The sequence below is a fragment of the Plectrocnemia conspersa genome, unplaced genomic scaffold (assembly GCF_051122295.1).
Source record: "Plectrocnemia conspersa isolate PC_06_02 unplaced genomic scaffold, ASM5112229v1 ptg000004l, whole genome shotgun sequence".
In the NCBI taxonomy this organism is placed as follows: domain Eukaryota; kingdom Metazoa; phylum Arthropoda; class Insecta; order Trichoptera; family Polycentropodidae; genus Plectrocnemia; species Plectrocnemia conspersa.
Genome location: NW_028277168.1, coordinates 3,995,446 through 4,014,901, shown reverse-complemented (window position 1 = coordinate 4,014,901; position 19,456 = coordinate 3,995,446). Strand labels below are relative to the sequence as shown.

At 29.4% G+C, this 19,456-nt stretch overlaps 1 protein-coding gene across 3 annotated transcripts in view; it reads right to left on the bottom strand.

The window, feature by feature from the left end:
* Positions 1-744: 744 nt before the first annotated feature.
* The window catches only part of LOC148235688 (zinc finger protein basonuclin-2-like), a 208,404-nt gene continuing 189,692 nt past the window's right edge, over positions 745-19,456 (bottom strand). For all 3 annotated transcript variants that reach the window (XM_088184744.1, XM_088184742.1, XM_088184743.1), the window contains one exon: positions 745-4,490. In XM_088184744.1, the coding sequence (XP_088040870.1) occupies positions 849-4,490 (3,642 nt within the window). In that variant the 3' untranslated portion in view covers positions 745-848. The remainder of the gene's footprint in view (positions 4,491-19,456) is intronic.

Sequence of the window (19,456 nt, the reverse complement as noted above, 5' to 3'; positions counted from 1 at the left end):
CATTAAATTATCAATACAATACTGCATATTTATTTGCTAATCTTATTAAAATTTCATTGCGCCATTGTACGGTTATGGTTCAATAAGCAAAATATGAACATTCGACTTGAAAAACATTGCGACTTCGCAACTATTGTCTATTTAACATATGATGAACACGATATACTAATTTGTTTTTAGCTAAACATTTTTAAAGCTATATAAAATAACTACAACAATTTCGTTTCATTTATATAATTCATTATTATTTATATAATATTTAATTACTGACAATTTAGTGTAGTACAATTGGCAAGTGTTTATCGATACAATATATTTAAGGTTTTAATTATAATAATGAAAGTTACCAAACAGAAATAATATTTGGTTTATTGCACTAACAACGAATTCGCCTAGACACAATCACAAAATAAATATTTACATACATAAGAACGTTACACACAAGTTTAGGCGTATAAAATATTTATATTTTCAATTAATCGTATAACATATATGTATTTAATATAACTAGATCGTTCAGAACGATAGTTATGATACACGTTTATAAATATATGAGTATTAATTATAGGTACTGGCTTTATACACGATTAAAAAAAATATTTTCATATCATTTGATGAGTGACATATCAAATTTGACTCATTAACAGTCATTAACGCTATATAAATATTGATTATATATATATATATATATGATATTTACAGATAAATCTAAATGCAACTTAATAGAAATTATATTTTATTTATTTTTATTACATATACTTATTATGGAAGATGCAATTAAACATTCGATTATATAAATCGCTTAGTCTTATATGATTATGAGTATATTTATTTTAAAGTAAAATTTATCACGAATGCCCATTTTCTCCCGAGCTTCTCCTTTGTTGTAAATGTTCATGGGCAAATTGGTTCTCCATGTGTGCATTCCTTTTGCTCCTCGATAGAAATCCTTTCAAGCATCCGGATATTTTGCATCTGTGTAATTCCGATCTATGAACCTTTTCACAGTGCTCTTTCAATGCTGCTAAATCTTTCAACGGTAAACTGCAATTTCTGCAGGGAAAATTGCCGTCGTTATCCGGATTTGGAGCTTCTTCTTCTATGCAATAGATTAGATTGGATTCTAGCGCAACTTCATCGGGTTTGTTTGTTTTTGGTGAAGGATTAGATCTTGGAGATTCAGAGTCGATGTAAGATTTTTTATATGGATAAGAACCGTTTAAACCAGCCGGCAATAAACCCAAAGGCAGGGCTGGAAAATTAGGAAGTAAACCGAAATTAGGAACCATGAACGGAGCAGCTTGTGGTACCATATCTCTTCCGTTAATCATTTGATCGGTTAAACTCGGCAAAGGCTGCAACTTTAATTTTTCAAGATTAAATATGCTGCTTCTTGAAGATGCATCGTCTGATTTGAGCGGAATATTTTTGAGCGCCTCCAAAGGTGAAAAGTCTGGATTGAAGGACTCGGGGAAAGGCAATCCTTGACCTTCAGCATATAGTCTCGCCAAAAACTCTGATTGTAACTGTGGATTGTTGATAAACGAAGCAAACGGATACTTGTCTGAAAACAGCGATGGTTTATCGGACGATGAAGTAGAAAGTAACTTTCTATGCAAATTTAAATTGGCACTGTGTCTATCTCTGCTTCTTTTGGAAGGAAATGCAGCGTTACAGCCATCCACGTTACATTTATGCATAAGCTTCAAATGCACGTTTTGATAGTGAGTCTTAACACCAAAATGGTTTTGGAATATCTTACCACAAGCTGTACACTTTCTCGGATTATCTTTATCTATCGGCACATCCATTGTGCTGATAAAAACACCATTATCAAAATGACCGTAGATTTCATTTTGACTATCATCCGAACTACTCTCAGATCCAATTGACGAAGCAGGCGATCTACTAGGACTTTGATTATCCGGGGTGATAAAATTCATTATCGGAAAACGTTCGCTCATTAAAGATCTATTAAAATTGGACTTGGTAGGTGAATCACCGAAACTACCTTGAGTCAAACTTTCAAGGCGTCGAAGAGCATTACCTGAATCTAAAGAATCGTGACTCTTATGACTTTCAGCTGGACTTTTATTTTTTGAATTTCGATCTTCATCAGGATCGACTTCTTGCTTAATGTTATTATTCTCCACGACCTTTTTATTAAAAATCTCTTTATTTGCATTCAAGTCAGACTTTGGAAGGCAAAGATTTTCAGCTTCACTTTCTTCTTCTCTATTCTTTCCAACATCTTCAAATGGTTCAGTCTTTATAGGACATTCTTTCGCTTCTGGTGCTTTTTTTTCACGCGGACTTGGCAGTTCTACTTTTATTCGTTTTAAATCTAAAGCTAAATCTTGTGGCGATTCCGAATATTTGGTAGCATCATTAGAATCATTATCTGATTGAATATTAGACGATTGCGTTGTTGAAACGGCACATCGGATAGGATTTTGATTCTTTCTTTTTCTCTTACTGGCTATTAAGGGAGAAGATTCTTCTTTCACGATTGGGATATCTATAGGTATTGGTGGCTCTTCGATTCTTTCAATTTTTATAATATTAGCTTCTGGTACTTCTTCATTTTTTTTATCAGGGAGGCTAAAATCTTCTGGTTGATCTTGATTATGTATAGAATTAGTTTCATCTAAATGATCTTTAGGTTCATCGTTTTCAATGGAATCATTATGATTAACAGAATTATAGTCTTGTTCTTCATCATCGTCGTCTCCTGCTACTACTACGATACCATCGTCATCATCGTCGCCATCTTCATCCATATGATTAAGATCGACTCCTGAAACATTCATGCCTAATGCTTCTTCATGCGCTTGACTTTGAAGCATTCGAGCTCTCTCGTAGCGTTGTTGGAAACTTAAATCTAAGCTATGTTTATAATCTAAAGCATGATGAGGTAATGCAGAATGATGAGATCTGAGTTCAGGCGGTGGTGTCAATAGAGGGAAAGGTCCAAAGGGATTCATTGATCCCAGCCCTGGATTTCCCAATCCTAATCCAGAAACGTGCGGAGGTAGAATCACTGGATGTGGTTGAGAGCTTCTTCCATCATGCGGTGATATCTTTCTTCGCAAATGAGGAGAATGAAGCTTAGGATTAGGATTGGCACTGTGTCGGTTCCTTGATCTTCTCGAGCTGAACATCATGCTGCAACCTTCTACAGTACATTTATGCATCTCGCGCAGATGAACAGCAGAAAAGTGGATCTTTAGAGCACCTTTATCACAAAAAGTTTTTAAGCAAACATTGCATTGCACTCTTTTCTTCCCAGTGGCTGGATTGATAAACTGAGTCCCTAAGTTTAATGGTAGTTGAGATGAGCCCCAATGACGCTTTGCTGGTGAGAGCGGCTTTGGATTCACGGGAGGTCTTCCAGGTCGGTTAACTTTAGGCACAGCATCTTTACTTAAATTAAGTGCGTTTTCATCGTCTTCCGATGGACCTTCTTCTGAGCCGATATCGCTACTTCCAGCGACACTCATGAAATCTGGAGCTGTTGTAGATGGTGATTTATGTCCTGAAGGGTTACCGAAGTTTGGAAATGATGCTGCGAGACTTGCAGCAGCTAGTTGATTACCAGCTACGGCAGCAGCAACAGCAGCAGAGTGGTTATAGTTTTGCAGTGAAGCGCTCACAGAAGTAGGCGGTAGAGCGCCAGGTGGAGGCAGATGAAGAAGTGGATTCGGCATGTTCATGTTCATCAGATTCGAAGCAGAATCTGTCGATACGTCAGACGAGCGCCTTCTTCGATGGTGATAATGACTAGCAGCATAATCTGAATGAGGCGGATGCGAATTATTGAAGGAGCTCAAACTAGATCCCATCTTTCTGAAGTCGAACGGCTGCATGTTCTGTAATCTATTGAGCGGCGAAGAATTGACAACAGTGGAATGAGAATGCGAAGAGTTTGTCGATATAGATTTTTGGTTATTTTGAGAGTTGGTATAGTTCCTGTGCGTTTGAGAGAAGGGCACAGTACTCCTAGATATGTGCGTGGACACGGGAGATTTGAGCGCTGAAGAAGTCTCATTTTTAGAAGCATTGTCTTCAATATGCGACCTCTTTTTGTCGTAATCTTTCACAGTTTTACTATCACTATATCTATGTATGGAATCACTAGCATATTTCGACTCGTTATTTACATCGTTTGTACTCTTTAACCCCTGATCTCTGAAGTACTTGAAAGCGTTGAGATCAGGCGGATAGGCTGCTAAGTAGTTCCTGAAGCCGTGCAGTGCATGATGACCGCCCAGCTCGCTCAACTTCCTGAATTCTGCTTCCAAGCGCAGTTGGTGTAAGAGACGAGGATCCAGAGGAAGTTCGGGGTGATCTCTAATTCTTCTGGAAGACTGCATCGCGACAGAAGGCGGTCCAGTTGGACCAGTACCCAGTCTCAAAAGTTCCTGCATGACTAGCGGACGTTCTTCGGGACTGCAGAAGCTGAGAGGATCCAGCCTGCCGTTCTGTGATTCCTGCAACAATGAAAGAAATTATAAACGTGTGGTCAGAAAAATAATAATAATACTACAATACAAACGAGGCTGCTGTACTACAAGGTTAACATTACGTAATGTTCTCTAAATACAACTGGGGTCATAATTCAAACACGCATCGGTAACAGCGTTTGTATCTGATCTGTACTTGTCAAAATATTGACAGTATAATGATACGAGTAATTGCGATATTTGTTACGAATGAACGTTATTAATGATTCTTTCAAATTTTGTTCGATGACCATAAGATACGTAGATGTACGAGTACATTCAATCACAATTGTTTGCTTAGAACAGGTTTGATGAATGCAGGTATGCATTATTAAATATATATTATAGATTGGTGCAATAAAGTGTGAAGGATTTCTTTTTGCTATAAAATATCGCACGTCGGTCGCAATAAAGTCTTGGTAATAAATAAAAATATGCTTGTTTTGAGTTTATACTATCTTGAAATCTTTTGTACAATATTATATTAAGGTGCAGCTTGAAATACCCATAGCTAAAAATCTTTTCACCAGTGAGCAGTAAAAGTGTATCTATTGTAATGTGATGGTTTCAAACCAGAGCGATTAATTGGCTATCGAGTAATATCTATAACAGTGATCGTAGCCGTGCAAAAATCCAGTGAATTACTCCTTCGACAGCCACCATAATATAACTTCTGAATAGCCAAATAAGGTTTTATAAAAGTGTACGCAGAAAAATTTCATGAAAAACCTAACAAAATATACTTTTACCTATATCAGTAGCAATAGGTGAATCTCAGTGAACAATACTTGCTCCGGGGGAATTTTATGGGCGATAGAGGAGCCATGTAGGGCGATGGAGAAGAGGACCAAAATATTTTTGTTAAAAATAAATTGTGCAAAAATGTTTTAAATTTATAATAAAGTAAATATTTTTCGCATAAAATATATTTAGTTTTAGAATCTTTTAAAATGGCTCTAGACATAAAGATCCAATTATGTGATACATTAAAAATGACCTTACTTTTCTTTTAAACTTGATAAGTCAATGTTTTATTTACAAAAAAATAAAAAAATTATTGTTTACTAAATAATTGATTTTAATATTTTTAAATATTTTATGAAGAAAAAAGTCTTTTGAATTTAATTATATCAGGTGCTACTGAAGGCAATCAAGGGTTTATTTTATTTTTGAAAAAAATAGTGCCAAATGGTGTGATTCATTGACAGAAAATCTTAGGGATTGCCTGCATCGCCCTTACAATACGTAATAAAAAAGATTGATTCACTATTTGTAGAGCTTTGCATTGAAGTTGGAAGGTTCTAGTTTTAAACGATTTTATAATCTTTTTGACTCAAGTTGTAGAGTTATTTTGTACCTAAACATAAATTAATCTTTACGAGAAAATTAAAGTGCAAATGTGAAATAGCTTATTTGTCTGATTTATATAAAAAATTTACAGATGTAAGGAAATGAGCTCAATTTGATAAAAAAAATGCTGTTATTTTTGCGTTTGTGTTGAAACTATTGTTGTACAAACGAAATTTAGTACATAAAAATTTCCGAATCTTTCTTTAGTAAAAAAACAGGATGATGACGTTTTTATTTGTTGTCAGCGTTTGAAAGCACTCCAACATCGATTTGAAGAATAAATTTCTATGCAGATTCCCAAATGAGTTTTGGACTCATTTTCATGTACTAAAGAATTAGAATCGCATTTACAATATAGATTAACTGAAATATTGACCTATGAAAACTTAAAAATTTTTGTCGTAATTAGAAATTTTTTTACCTTGAATCCGCCAAGAATTTATAGTTTAATTATATTGCTACTAAAGGTTAATTTCTTTGTATTAGGTAAGATAATTTAATTTATATCTTTATCTTTTTTCCTTTCTGTGACATTTGGTTGGTAAAAATATATTTTTTTAGAAAAAAAAAATTTTTTAGAAAAAAAAAATTTTAAAGAAAAAAAAACAATTTTTTTAGAAAAAACAATTTTACCATTTTGGTGGAATTATTTTTATTACATTTTGTGTGCTTGAATATTTTTTTAAATAAACAGCGAAATGTTGACGTCTAAGTCATTTTTATGGTTGCATTTAATTTTTTTTAATGGCGAATACTATTTTAATAAAAAGCAATTCTTTTTTTATATGTAGCATTGATTATTTGATTATATATACGTAGCAAATATTTAATATAAATAGCAAATATTAATTAAAAGTAGTATTTTTAATATAATAAATTACTATAAATAACAAAAAATAATTATTTAAAAAACAAAAAAATATTCTTTTTAATTGATATGTCTATAATATTTCTAAAAATCATGTATTTTAATAAATAATTTTAATATTTTAATTTTATATTGTTTTATTTTAAAACTTGCTATATAAAATTATAAAATTGAAAAAGCTATACAAATATTTTGATAAAATATAAAAATGTTTTCTATTGTACCACATTTACAATTTATTATATTAAAATAGATAGAAATAGAGTAATCCAAAGGTGGGCGATGAAAATTCTGTCTTTGAAATTTGGACGATGAGTAAAATAAGTTTAAAAATCTATAATCTAGATTTTAGATTATTGACTTACTGTTTATCCATTTAGATTCAAAAACAGTAATGATGGACCTTTTGAGCTTTGAAAAAATCTAGCTAACTCACATTTAAAAATATCCATAATTTGCAGTCCTAGTATAAAAAGAGTTATATTTTTTAAATATTTACTACTTTAAAAAGCATGAACAGAGAGGTATGTATGAAACATTAATGACTCAACTCACTTATGATCATTAACTTGAGGATTTTTTTCCAGATTTATGTCCTCAAGAAATACCTTAAATTCTACAAATTCTTAAACAACTTTTTATCGGAAAAGCCACCTCAGATTATTAAACATCAGCAGTTCACAGAATAAAAAACACATTGCAAACGAAGGGCTTTAGCAGATTTACTATTATTGTTACAACTAACATTATTCATTTAATTATGTGAATCCTGCCATGACACACCTGAAGGATATTGTGATAATGTGACGTTCAATAGCTCCCATAATCAATTCGAAAAATCTCACATTTTTTCTCACTGTATTGTGTGGCCCATTTGTCGTCACCGATACAACTTTTAACATAATTATGATTAAGTCACGAAATAATTATATAACAACCATACATGTTTCGTTCCTGGGAGTACTTATTGCCACAACTTAATCAACTCTTCTCCCATTATAAGATCATATCTAGCAATAATGGCCAACCAAGCATTTGATTTGACATCAGAAGTTTCATCAAGAGAATTCGAAAAATATTTACAATTAATTGATCATCTTTGGTGATTGATTAGCTACTCAGAAATTCGCTAAATAATAGCGAAATTATGACACACGTGTCATTGGTTCACCATCACTGCTCTAGAAGGATAAACCGTAAATCGTGTCCAGGAAGATTCAAATAAAATTTATTGATCTTAATAATGTAGTGGTATAAGTACTTATTATGACTCATTTGTATATATATAATATGCATATTGTATATTCACACGGAACTTTTAACACTCTCACTATCGGATAAGTTCTCATTAACACCAGATTATTGGCTATCGGTTAATACGACGGTTTTTTACGAGCAATTCGATACCGGTAATTTACAATAAACCTTCTAGGCATACATAATCGATTATGTGTGCCACACGAAGGCCGAAAAATATATACTTTAATACAAATTATCGCCCGAGAGGCGATATTGTTAACAACAATTGCAAATTGCTCGCATTAAGACGACAATAAAACAAATTTGACACTAATTCCAGCGTTAATAACACGTTCAGAAACAAACCGTTAAATCAATGACTGTGCGCTCTAGAAATCGCATAGTGAAAATTAACCGTTTTTTTATTTAGTCAAATTATTTTTAGTGAAATAATGATCGATTTGTCCGGCGATCATTAAGCAACCTTCACACGAGACTTTTTTTTATTATTTAGAACGTGTTGTATTACATTTTTTCAACCTTATTTTGAGTTAGTCGATATTGTTAATGGCAATATTTTTCACTGTTATGTTTTAAATGTACATTTTTGAAGTCTCATTGATAAAGAGCCACGACGATGCAAAAGTGACTGGGTGATATATGATTAATGGCCATTTCGGCTTTTTTGCTCTCGCGGCTCGGTCTGCACATGACCGCGGGTGAAAAATAGAAATTATAGTGATTGAAGTGTAACATTTACAACTCGCAACAAATCGAAAATTATCTCTCAATGCTGTAGTGAAAAATTTCGCCTCTAGGCCGCGTCGAGCTGACATGGCTCTTATGACACCATTGTTTATTTTTTACGACGGATACTATTATAAACATGTATATATTTTTTGTTATATAGATTAAAATGAAAGCAAAGCTAGAACTGTCTGTAAATACTAAAGCAAAACAACAAATATTACCAAAATCAGTAATATATTTTTTACTTTTATTAAGCTATATAAGAAAATTTTACAATCATAACTTGTCAGGTTTCCAATGGGTCATAACATTTTAAAAATATAATTAATAAACAGTTATGATGCACATCTAAAATATATGAGTACAATCCCACACATTTTTTTTTCAGCTCCTCATAGCTATCGTTGAAAACATACATAATTGTGTTAGACAAGCTCGATGGCTTTTGCAAGAGAAGCGTTTTCAAGTGCTGACAAGAAAAAAGAACGCGATCGCGACTCTCTATGGCATTAAAGCTCACAGCTGAAAGTCGCCAAATATTGACGGATTGTCGACACCGCCCTTTAGCAAGTTTCTAGATGCCACACTAAGAATTCAATGAATTGTATCTTAACGCTCCAATATATATAACACATATTTATATACATATATAGAAGCCGAGCATCCTCAACACCTTATCGTAAGCATTGGTTATATGCACAGAAAATTTCCATTCCTGCTTAAACGTCACTTTCAAATTATCAAAAAAAGTATTTATGTTTAAAACACATTCACCTAAACTGTATCAGAATTCCGGAATGCTAGGGGATATAAAAATGTCACAAAGTAGCACTTAGCGATGCTGAAAGGTAGTTGTTTGTCGATCGACCACCTCCACAACGACTCTTGGTATTTTTGTAATCTTTCTGTAAATAGAGTACAATCATGTCTGAAATTTTTTTTATTAATTTAGCAAGTATGTGCCGCTTATCGTCGTCGTTAGACGATAGCGAATATTATTATCACATTTTAGAGTGCTACAAGTCAATATGAATTTATTTTTATTAATTTGAAATTGAAGATTTATTTTATATTGCATACAATTTGTGACATTATTTTTTTTACAAAAAAACAGTTAAATTTCTGTATCATCTGAAGGTTGTTTCGGTCAATTCGGCGTAGCTCCACTTGGTACGAGCTTAACTTAACTCTCGTTTATTCCAAGATAAAAGCAAAGTAGTATTTATGAATGCAGTTGCAGAAATACGTATTAAGTATGGCAGAGTTATGGTTCATATACCCCTAAGAAATCCATATTAACGATTTTATCTGTATTCGCTATAAATGTATGTAACATAAAATATCCGACAATATGTTGTGCTATTCTTGCTGCTGCTAGTACGTACTGCTGTAGCGTCCTTTAATGTGTCTAGATAGTCTTATTATTTTTAATTTAAAATCAAATTTATTTGTACCATATACGTATATATGCGTACAAAGTTTGCGTCACTCAAAATGTCTTGTCGAGTATCGTGACTGGTGCGATAAAGCAAGCAAATTCGAGACAATAGTCGGTATAAAGTTGGGTGGTTTTATTCAAATAAGAAACGAAATCAGAGCCGCGCAAAATGTCATTAGGGCGATTTAATCGGCAATTATTGGCGGCGAATTTGTTGCGTGCGAGCCGGCCATTAGGACAGGGCCGCAATTTCGCTGTGAAACGTCCGCGTTGCATGTCTGGTGCATCGAGCCGACTTTACAGTGACCATGAATATATATGTTTTATTATTTTATTCGTGTTTCTAATAAAAGAGAAGTCCAGTATTTAAAATTAAATTAAAATAAATTAAAACTTGGAAAATGAATATTTGATGCCGCAGCAACGCGAACTTGTAGAAGCATCGGAACAACACTGTTAAACATTTATTGTACAAGTGTACAATGTTTTATATATAATTGATTATTTATATTTGGATGGCTCGAAAAATGTATATTATATTACTAAAGCAACGTATAAAATTCTTAATCCTTCTACCGAAAAATCAAATAATTTATAATATTTTTAAGCTATAAAAGATTTTTAATCATTACTATGAATATAAAGTGCAATTAATATTTTTTGCAAATACTTCATTTATTTTAAATAAATATTTAAAAAAGTGTAAAAGATGTAGAAACATGTTGCAAGCTATATTAATTATATATTTTAAAATTTATAAATATTTTTTACTTCCACGGAGTTGAAGACAAGATGATGAATAAAAATGGTAGAGAATCACAAATCATTTTTTCAAAGAAGTTTTATGCAAAAGACAAAACGCATGAATTTATTCACATGGTATTTAATGTGTTAAAACTATATTAATTATATTAAAAACATTTTTTAATTTTTATTTTATTTAAAAAAAACGCACAATTTTTATAAAACGGTACTATAAATATTTTAATTTTTGGAATACCTGTCATTCTAAAATAAGGCGATGAATAAGAATATGTAATAAGCTTCTCTGATCTATTTACAACGTCAGTCTTTAAGAAAGATTATTTTTTTATACCTAATTTATGAATATATCTCTTTACTTTCATTACGCATTTTTTAAGTATTATACATATTTAAGATTTAGGAAAAGCAACCATTTAAAACAAGATAATGAAACAAAACTAATCTTAGATCAGTTTTTGCAAGAAAATAAAATAAATTTTATGCAAATATTAATTATAATATTTTAATGAACTTTTTTTTTATTAATTACATGATATTTTTTTATTTAGCAATTTTAACGACGGTATAAATATTTAAGGTTATGGCAAACAAGCCAATTTAAATCTATATCGTGGATCAGAATTGATCATATTCTCTATATGTTTATAAAATAATAATATAACTCTAATAGTAACCACTAAATTTTATTATAAAATCTAATAAAGAACAGGTCTATCTCTAATTTTTTTTCTTAAAAATTTCTGGTACACTCTTATAAATATTTAAAATTTTAGAATAGCTGCCATTTTATAACAATACTGTGGTTTAAAATGGTCAATATACAATACTTATCTTTTATATTTACAAGCAAAGTTTTATGCAAAATGCATTAAAACTACATAGTATTTATTTAGCAAAATTTTAATCGTAATTAAATAGAAGGATAATTAATTCACCAATAATATTTTTTTATACATTTTATAAATAATTCACGGTTCACTAGATATTTCAAATTAAAATCTTATTCTACAATATTTATTTTATGAGTCACTATTAATATATAAATAAAAAAAGATAATATAAAAATAACTATTTCACTTTCACAACATCTTTAAAATTGTATAAATAATAATAAACTTATTTTTTTATAATTTCATAAAATCCTAATAATAAAATTTTGTTATTTTATTTTTTATGAAATAATTCACACAATGAAAAATGTGTTATTCAAACTTATATATATTTATTATTTTTATCAGAAATACTACTTTTAAGATTACTACAACCATTATATTATACACTCTAGATTTCTTAATTGATTATAGTATTTTTGGCTATTAAGCGATTATTAAATCTATTACAGAAAATAGAGTCCTGTTAAATTATATACAGGTACTTCATTTTTATATTCTATTATATTCTATTATATTTATAGAACATCAGGTTCACATTTGGGTATAGTCCTGTTTAATGTACATAAATATGTTTAATTTTTTATAATCTGTACATCTGAAATATTTCAATTTATAAAAAAAAACTCCTCGCATGCCTCTAATGATATTGCATTAAACGTTCCACTAAACTCTTTCCACAAAGTGGCATCATTGTTAAAACAAAGTGTCGTTTCCCAGAATGGCAATTTAGACATTTTTTCCTGCGGTACATCTATCTAGAGAAGAGACACTCTAATGTGAATATAATGAAGTTGGCTTGCGTTCTTTATTATCATTTTTTCTCTCAAAGCAATAACTTTGAACGTGTGCTGATGCTTTTACAATTGCTGTCAATTGTGCCCTAGAAAGAGAAGAATTTTATTATTGCTTTTATAAGAAAAGTTTGAATACAGATTGATCCAAAACTTACTCATTGCCTAAAAATAAACTTGCCGTTTCAGGTCAAAAATTAAGCACGATTCTGAACCCATTAACCATTTCCGCCGAAGAAACATCGAAGGGTTAAAATTCCAAACTCGTTTCGTACTCCTGGCTTAACAGCTCATCTATATTCTAAGCCCGGCGTAATCATTTAGTATTATGATAATATTTGACCATGTCGCCTATTACCTCCATTTTTACCTTCACAACATATGCTCGTATGCGTGTGTATGTGTGTCATAATCATCTTAATTCATTTCGATTTGTACGAAACCTTCAAATTTACAAGCGCAGTAATTTCAAAATTATACGTCTATCGCTCGGGTCATTTGTCTTTCTTTACTTTTTTTTCTACGTGTATTATAATACGTAAACTCTCCGTTTCTTCAATATCATTTTATTAGTGTATCGAAAATTATAGTTCGCCTTAATGGTTCGTTTAATTTTTTTGTTAGATGGCAATGGCATCCACGCGAGGGACATTATTTTTTTTGTAAGTAAAACGGTGACCGAAATTATCCGAACCCGTTATTTGGCGTTTTGAACCCTTTAACAAATATAAATTACACGCCCTTCGTGTCGGCTGATGATTTCAGACCTTAGAACGATATAATACTCAGATATTTATTTAATAGGCGAATAAGCGTTTGTGTCTGTGGATCGATTTTTGAGCTTTTAATAAATTGTAATTATGCCAAGTGAATGGAAAGGATACTTCTGTGAACCGTCAATTAATGGCTTCTGAATTAGTTAAGTTGAAAAAAATATAATACAGTTGCTATTAAATATAATACAATAGGAAGGTATTTTTATAAATTTAAGCAATATATATTCAATTTTAAAGAATATTTTACGTCCATATAATTAGGCTTAGAATTTTTTTTTTATTTCTGAAATTTAATTTTGCATGTGTATGTAACCAGTAATGCGTATTTAAAAGTTAATTTAAATACCTTAATGATTTGGAATGCCGAAAATACAAATTGGTTTTAAAAGTTAAAGTCACAATTATTTTTTAACTCAGATTATAAAAACATTACTAATAGATTTCTTTGAGAAACAATTTTAATTGGCGGTGTTAAAAGCTAATCATTTGGAGCAACGTGTCTTTTAACTTTAAAAGATTTTAAATACAGGTAGCACTTTATTTTCATAAGTTGCTGGTATAATTTTAATCGCCTTGCTTTTTTCATTAATATAAAATAAAGCATACTACAAAATTATTATTTGTGTTTAATAAGATCATTGTAATCATTTTACATCTTAATTTAAAATTACAAGTCTGAGCAAGGTCGAGTATTTCTACTAGTTGTAAACAGTTAATTAATTTTTTTAATAAAATACATATTTTGAAACATATCCAAATCATTTTTATATGAATATCTTAGTATTTTAATTTTCTTAGCATAAATTATCCACATGATAATAAGCAGTTTAAGAAGCTCGCTTTTGATAAAATGAGGAGAGCAACTTACGCTTAACTCATATTACACAAAACATTCCGCAATAACTTGTCTTGTCGCATCGTAAATGAATTATGTCCGAATGAAGTCTTCGCAACACCTACATCGTCGATTTTTACGATTTTCCTATCATTTTTCTATTCAAATATTTACAATCGCCCTGGGCTCACGCCCACAGTTCCCACGCCGAAAACCGGTCCTTGCGTTGCTCAAAAATTTATCTGATGTGTCGCTTTGCGAAAAATAGATATTTTATTTTTTCCCAACACGTTTGTGTACGTGTGTTTATGTATTTATAAACGCGCTCACCTATGAATATAAATTAATGTTAATCGGCCGAAAATTATCATAACAAAACGACTTTTCGACCATAAAATCAACGTCTTGTGACAACGTTTAACGTATTACAACCATTATTATTTTAAATGATTATATTGAGAAATATATCATCAAGTTTATTCGTGCCAATTATGAGCGTATGCATATGAGCCGTGTGCTTTTGAAACGACGTCATATTTTATTGATAAAAAAATATACTGTTTTAGTATTTATCATAAATCACACCAAAATAGTTTTATCGATAAACAGCGTATAGAAAACAATAAAGAATATTCATTTTAATACATGGTGGGGCAATCGAACCGAATATTTTAAAAGAAGTAATTCTGATGCAAATGTTTATGTATATATTTTACAGCTGTAATGAAAACAATCAAAGAAGATCATTACAAATAAAAAAGCTGCGACATATATCTACATGGCATATACATGTGATCTTATTTTTTCCAGCATAAGGCATACAAATAAAGATATTTTAAAATCATATTTTTTCTTCATAACTGTTCCTGCAGCTAGTATAAAAATAATATCTATAAAAATAGCTGAAGATTTTATTGTTCCAATATAAATGTTAAATATCAATAAAAATCAACACAATCGCCAATATTGTGTATTAAATTGATGATAATAAGGATTTTAAAATGAGGGTGATACTAAAGCTGGAGTAACATATGTTCAAATATCCTATGAGTAGACTACGCCTAATGAGGAACATTTTAAAATATATAAAAAAACACATGGAAAAATGACTGATATTCACAATCTTGTCATAGATAATCATATTGCATAAAATCAAAGCCATGCGTCAAATTAACATTAAAATACATACAAAAATCAATCTCAGTAGTGACACAACTCAAAGTGTAAATTTATAGATATTGTTGTACAACGGTATTCTGAACTGATTTACTGTTTCAAACGAATAAAAATAAAAAAATGTGATACCTTCTACTCAAATTGCCATAGATTAATATAAATATATCTCGGATGTAACGCATTCATAAATATAGAAACCCATTTTCTGATAAACATCACGACTAACTTTTTAAATTTAAGAAAATGAAATTATTATAGTTATAAAAATTCTTGCTGCAAGATAAAATAATTTACAAAACTTTATCAAAAATGACTCAATAAATCGCACTTCCTTAAAATTACATAACATATTTTTCTCCTTTATTTTACAAATTATCTTTTGACAATGATTGAAATTTTATGTATTTTTTTCTTTTACTTGATAATTTTTTTTTACGAATTATGTATCTAAAGATAGGTATTTATTCGCGATCAAATATTTTTTTATGTATATTTTAAAAATAAAATCTAATAATAATATTTAAAACTGTACGAAACACGATGTCAGACAACATTAATTATTATTTGTTTGTGTCATGTATTTCTCACTACGCAGCCAAATAAGTAGGCAATAAAATTTCTAATTTTAGTGATATATTAAAAAATCTGTAAAAGTTTTTCCTGTGCGATTAATAATAAATATTTTATTTCTCAAAATATTAGTCATAAACGCTTTTTTATTGAAAAAATTCTTGCTACGCGACCAAACGTGTCAGTAATGTTTTTGCAATTTTGCAATAAAAATTAAATTTGATTTCGTCACGCAAAAAAAATGTTAAATTTCTTAGTGAGTGACTAAATATAGTTTAATAATACTACCCTTAAATTTAAAACTCGTTGATATATATTTATCTGTACTCCGTATAAATCCTTGTACAGATAAATAGCACGTGTCATTTTCTTAAATAAAAAAAAATAAAATTTCAAACTTTGCAAAGAAATTATCTATTTAATTATCTATATATTATATATTAGAAATTATGTAAAATTATGCAATTATATAAATTTCTTTAAAAATAATATCTTGTATTAATTATTAAAAAATGTACGAAACACGACGATTGATATTGATTATGTACAATATCTGATAAATATTTTTGATTTTTTTTAATGTTCACTAGAAATGTATTAGTAATAAAGAATAATTAAACGTTTTTATTTATAGATATTAGTTTTAAAAATAACTTAGTACAGGTCATAACACAGTTTAATAAAGTAATGAAAAAATCTAAATAAATCGGCTAAATAAGCTTCTACATTTTATTTAAAAAAATGACAAGTTTTAATTTAAATTTGCAATTTTTTTTTGCTGCACGAATAAATAAATTACATTTATTAAAAAATATTACATTTAAATAAAGAATTTGGTTCAAATCCTTGCAGAGATAAATAACAGCGTCATTTTCAATAACTTTTAAATAAAAACTAGAATTTTTCGCTTCCGGTATAAGTTATATCATTTTATTAAAATGAAATGCTAAGTTTTAAAAAAAATCATAAATTTTTTAACCATGTTTAAATTTAATAATAACACTAAAAATTTTATAATAAATAAACATAGCTAGAGTAATGAATAATTAGTTACAATAGTAAAAAACGTATAGTTTTAAGTATAAAAATGTTAAATCTAGTGCTTAAATGGTGAACTTCTTGCACGTTTAAGTAACCTTAATTTTTTACATTTTTCTTTAGAAATAATATTTTTATTAAAAACTAAATCTTATTGTACAGCTTAATAAATAAATTAATGTTTTAGAGAAATTCTCACTTCAGGTTTAAATACTCTATTTGACTTTAATAAAATTAAAAGGCAAGTTTTAGGAAAGCTTTGTAAAACAATTTGCTAAGAGACTAAATACATCGCATTTTATAAAAATATATTTTTAGATACAAATCCCGGAGCTTTTAACTGCATGATTAAATAACGCTTGTCATGTTCTTAGACGGAATTATGAGCTTCAGAAATAATAATTTAATCGCTACGTGGCCAAATAATTTAATATTAACGCATTATAAAAAATCAATGTTAAAATCAAAAATAATGAAAAATTCTCACTTTTCAGCCAAAAAACGTGGGTTATTTTGTTGAACGAAATATGAGTTTTGATACAAATTAAAATTTAAATGAACATATGCATTTATAGTAAAAATAATATTTGGTACAAAATTATAAACAAACCAAAACAAAGATTGAAACTCAAAAATTTGGTCTTCGTAAAACCCAAATTTAAAACGGAAACATTTTTATAAATTAATAACTTTTTTACACCGCTTCTATATTTACAATCTCAACTTTTCTTATATCTACTTATCTTTTTAATCACTGTATTACATATGTTTTAATTTTTAAATCAAATCATTTATATTAAAACCAACTTTTTTTACTCTTCATGCATAATTGTATATGATTTTCTGTAGCTTTATGGTTAATTTAAAAAAATTGGAAATGAATCACATTTTGGTTTGTATTTCTTAAAACACATGTTTTAATTGTGTCATTATTGTAATTAAAATACAATGGTTAATATTTTGTTAATTTTATTTTTGAAGAGAAACGTGACGCATCTCTTCCAAATTTCATACCGTGAGCGAGAAATATTAAATCACATTTTTAGCGATACGATCTCGGAGACACGGTCGTGTTCAGGTGATTCAAGCTTAATTACTAACTAGGAGGTGGGGTCTCAGTTGAACTTGGATACAAAAAAGAACAACACTTGATTAATTCGTGAACCAATCAGAGATAATTACAGATCTCTCACATTCCGGCGGGCACGCCCACCGCGCCTCGGTCACATTATTACACGGGCGTGAAATTTAATAATGAAGACGACTTTTGAGTTTTGGTCCCGCGACCATGATCCGATGGGTGTAGAGTTGCCATATAACATTTGAAGAGCGTGAGAAGATGCCGTTCGTCCTTCGCCTGACTGCTAATGTCACACACTCATTAGCTAAGTTGCGCTTTTATGTCTCACGCATAACTCGTTTTATTATGGATTCAAGTCTGGGTTTTATCACTTATTCAATAAAACTGTTATTTTCTTTTTTTAATACTTCTTTGACTCGTCACTGTACATGGACAACCTTTAAGTATTAAATATTTTAAATCATCTCTAATATATATATGTAATCATTTTATTTGTGTGAAAAATAACCGCATGCTTGGATATATTTTAAGAAAATGTGACTAAAATTTAGTTTATAAATCATAGCAAATTAAAATTTTGCGAAAAATGTTTTAATTTATATTTGATACATAATTAAAATGTTTATAATTGTATTTAAATTAAAGTCTATAATTTATTTGGGGTAAAAGTATAAATAGCATTGATTTAATGCAACGAAGTAAAATCAAATTGTGTAATTTTTTTATAAAACTATTTCTCTAACATTTTACAAGATATAAATATAGCTAAAAATAAATATAAGAAAGGGACTTAAATCGATTACTAATCCGCATACAATAAAAACTTAAGAAGTAAATAAGAAACGATGAATTTAAGAAACTTTTTGGAATATGTCAAAGCAAAAATAAATCAATGAATTTCTCAACATTATCTAAAAAATCAAGGGTTCAATTTAACAAGGAATTATCTTATGAGAAATGTGCATTTAATATATAATACTTTGTTCCATAATATAAATTGCTTGTGCATTACAATAATAAAAATAAGCATAAAATAAATATATCTATTTTCAATAAATATATTAGAATGAGCAACATTTTATTTGTAGTATACATCAAATAAATACATTTTTTTCAATAAAAATATTAGTAAAATTATATTTATACCGTTGAAAATACAACTTCATAGTAACAGTTGCTGTTACAACTTAAAAGTAACCTAATGAAAGTCCTAAAACTGAATTATAGTCTTTGAAAAGTGAAAACCACATCAACGCTAATACACAGAATATTTATTTTAATGCACATATGATTCGTTTTAGGTAACATAATATTTTTTTAGATTAAAATAAATACACGAATTTGATAATTTAATGTTAATTTAATAAATGGCAGATTAGGTCAA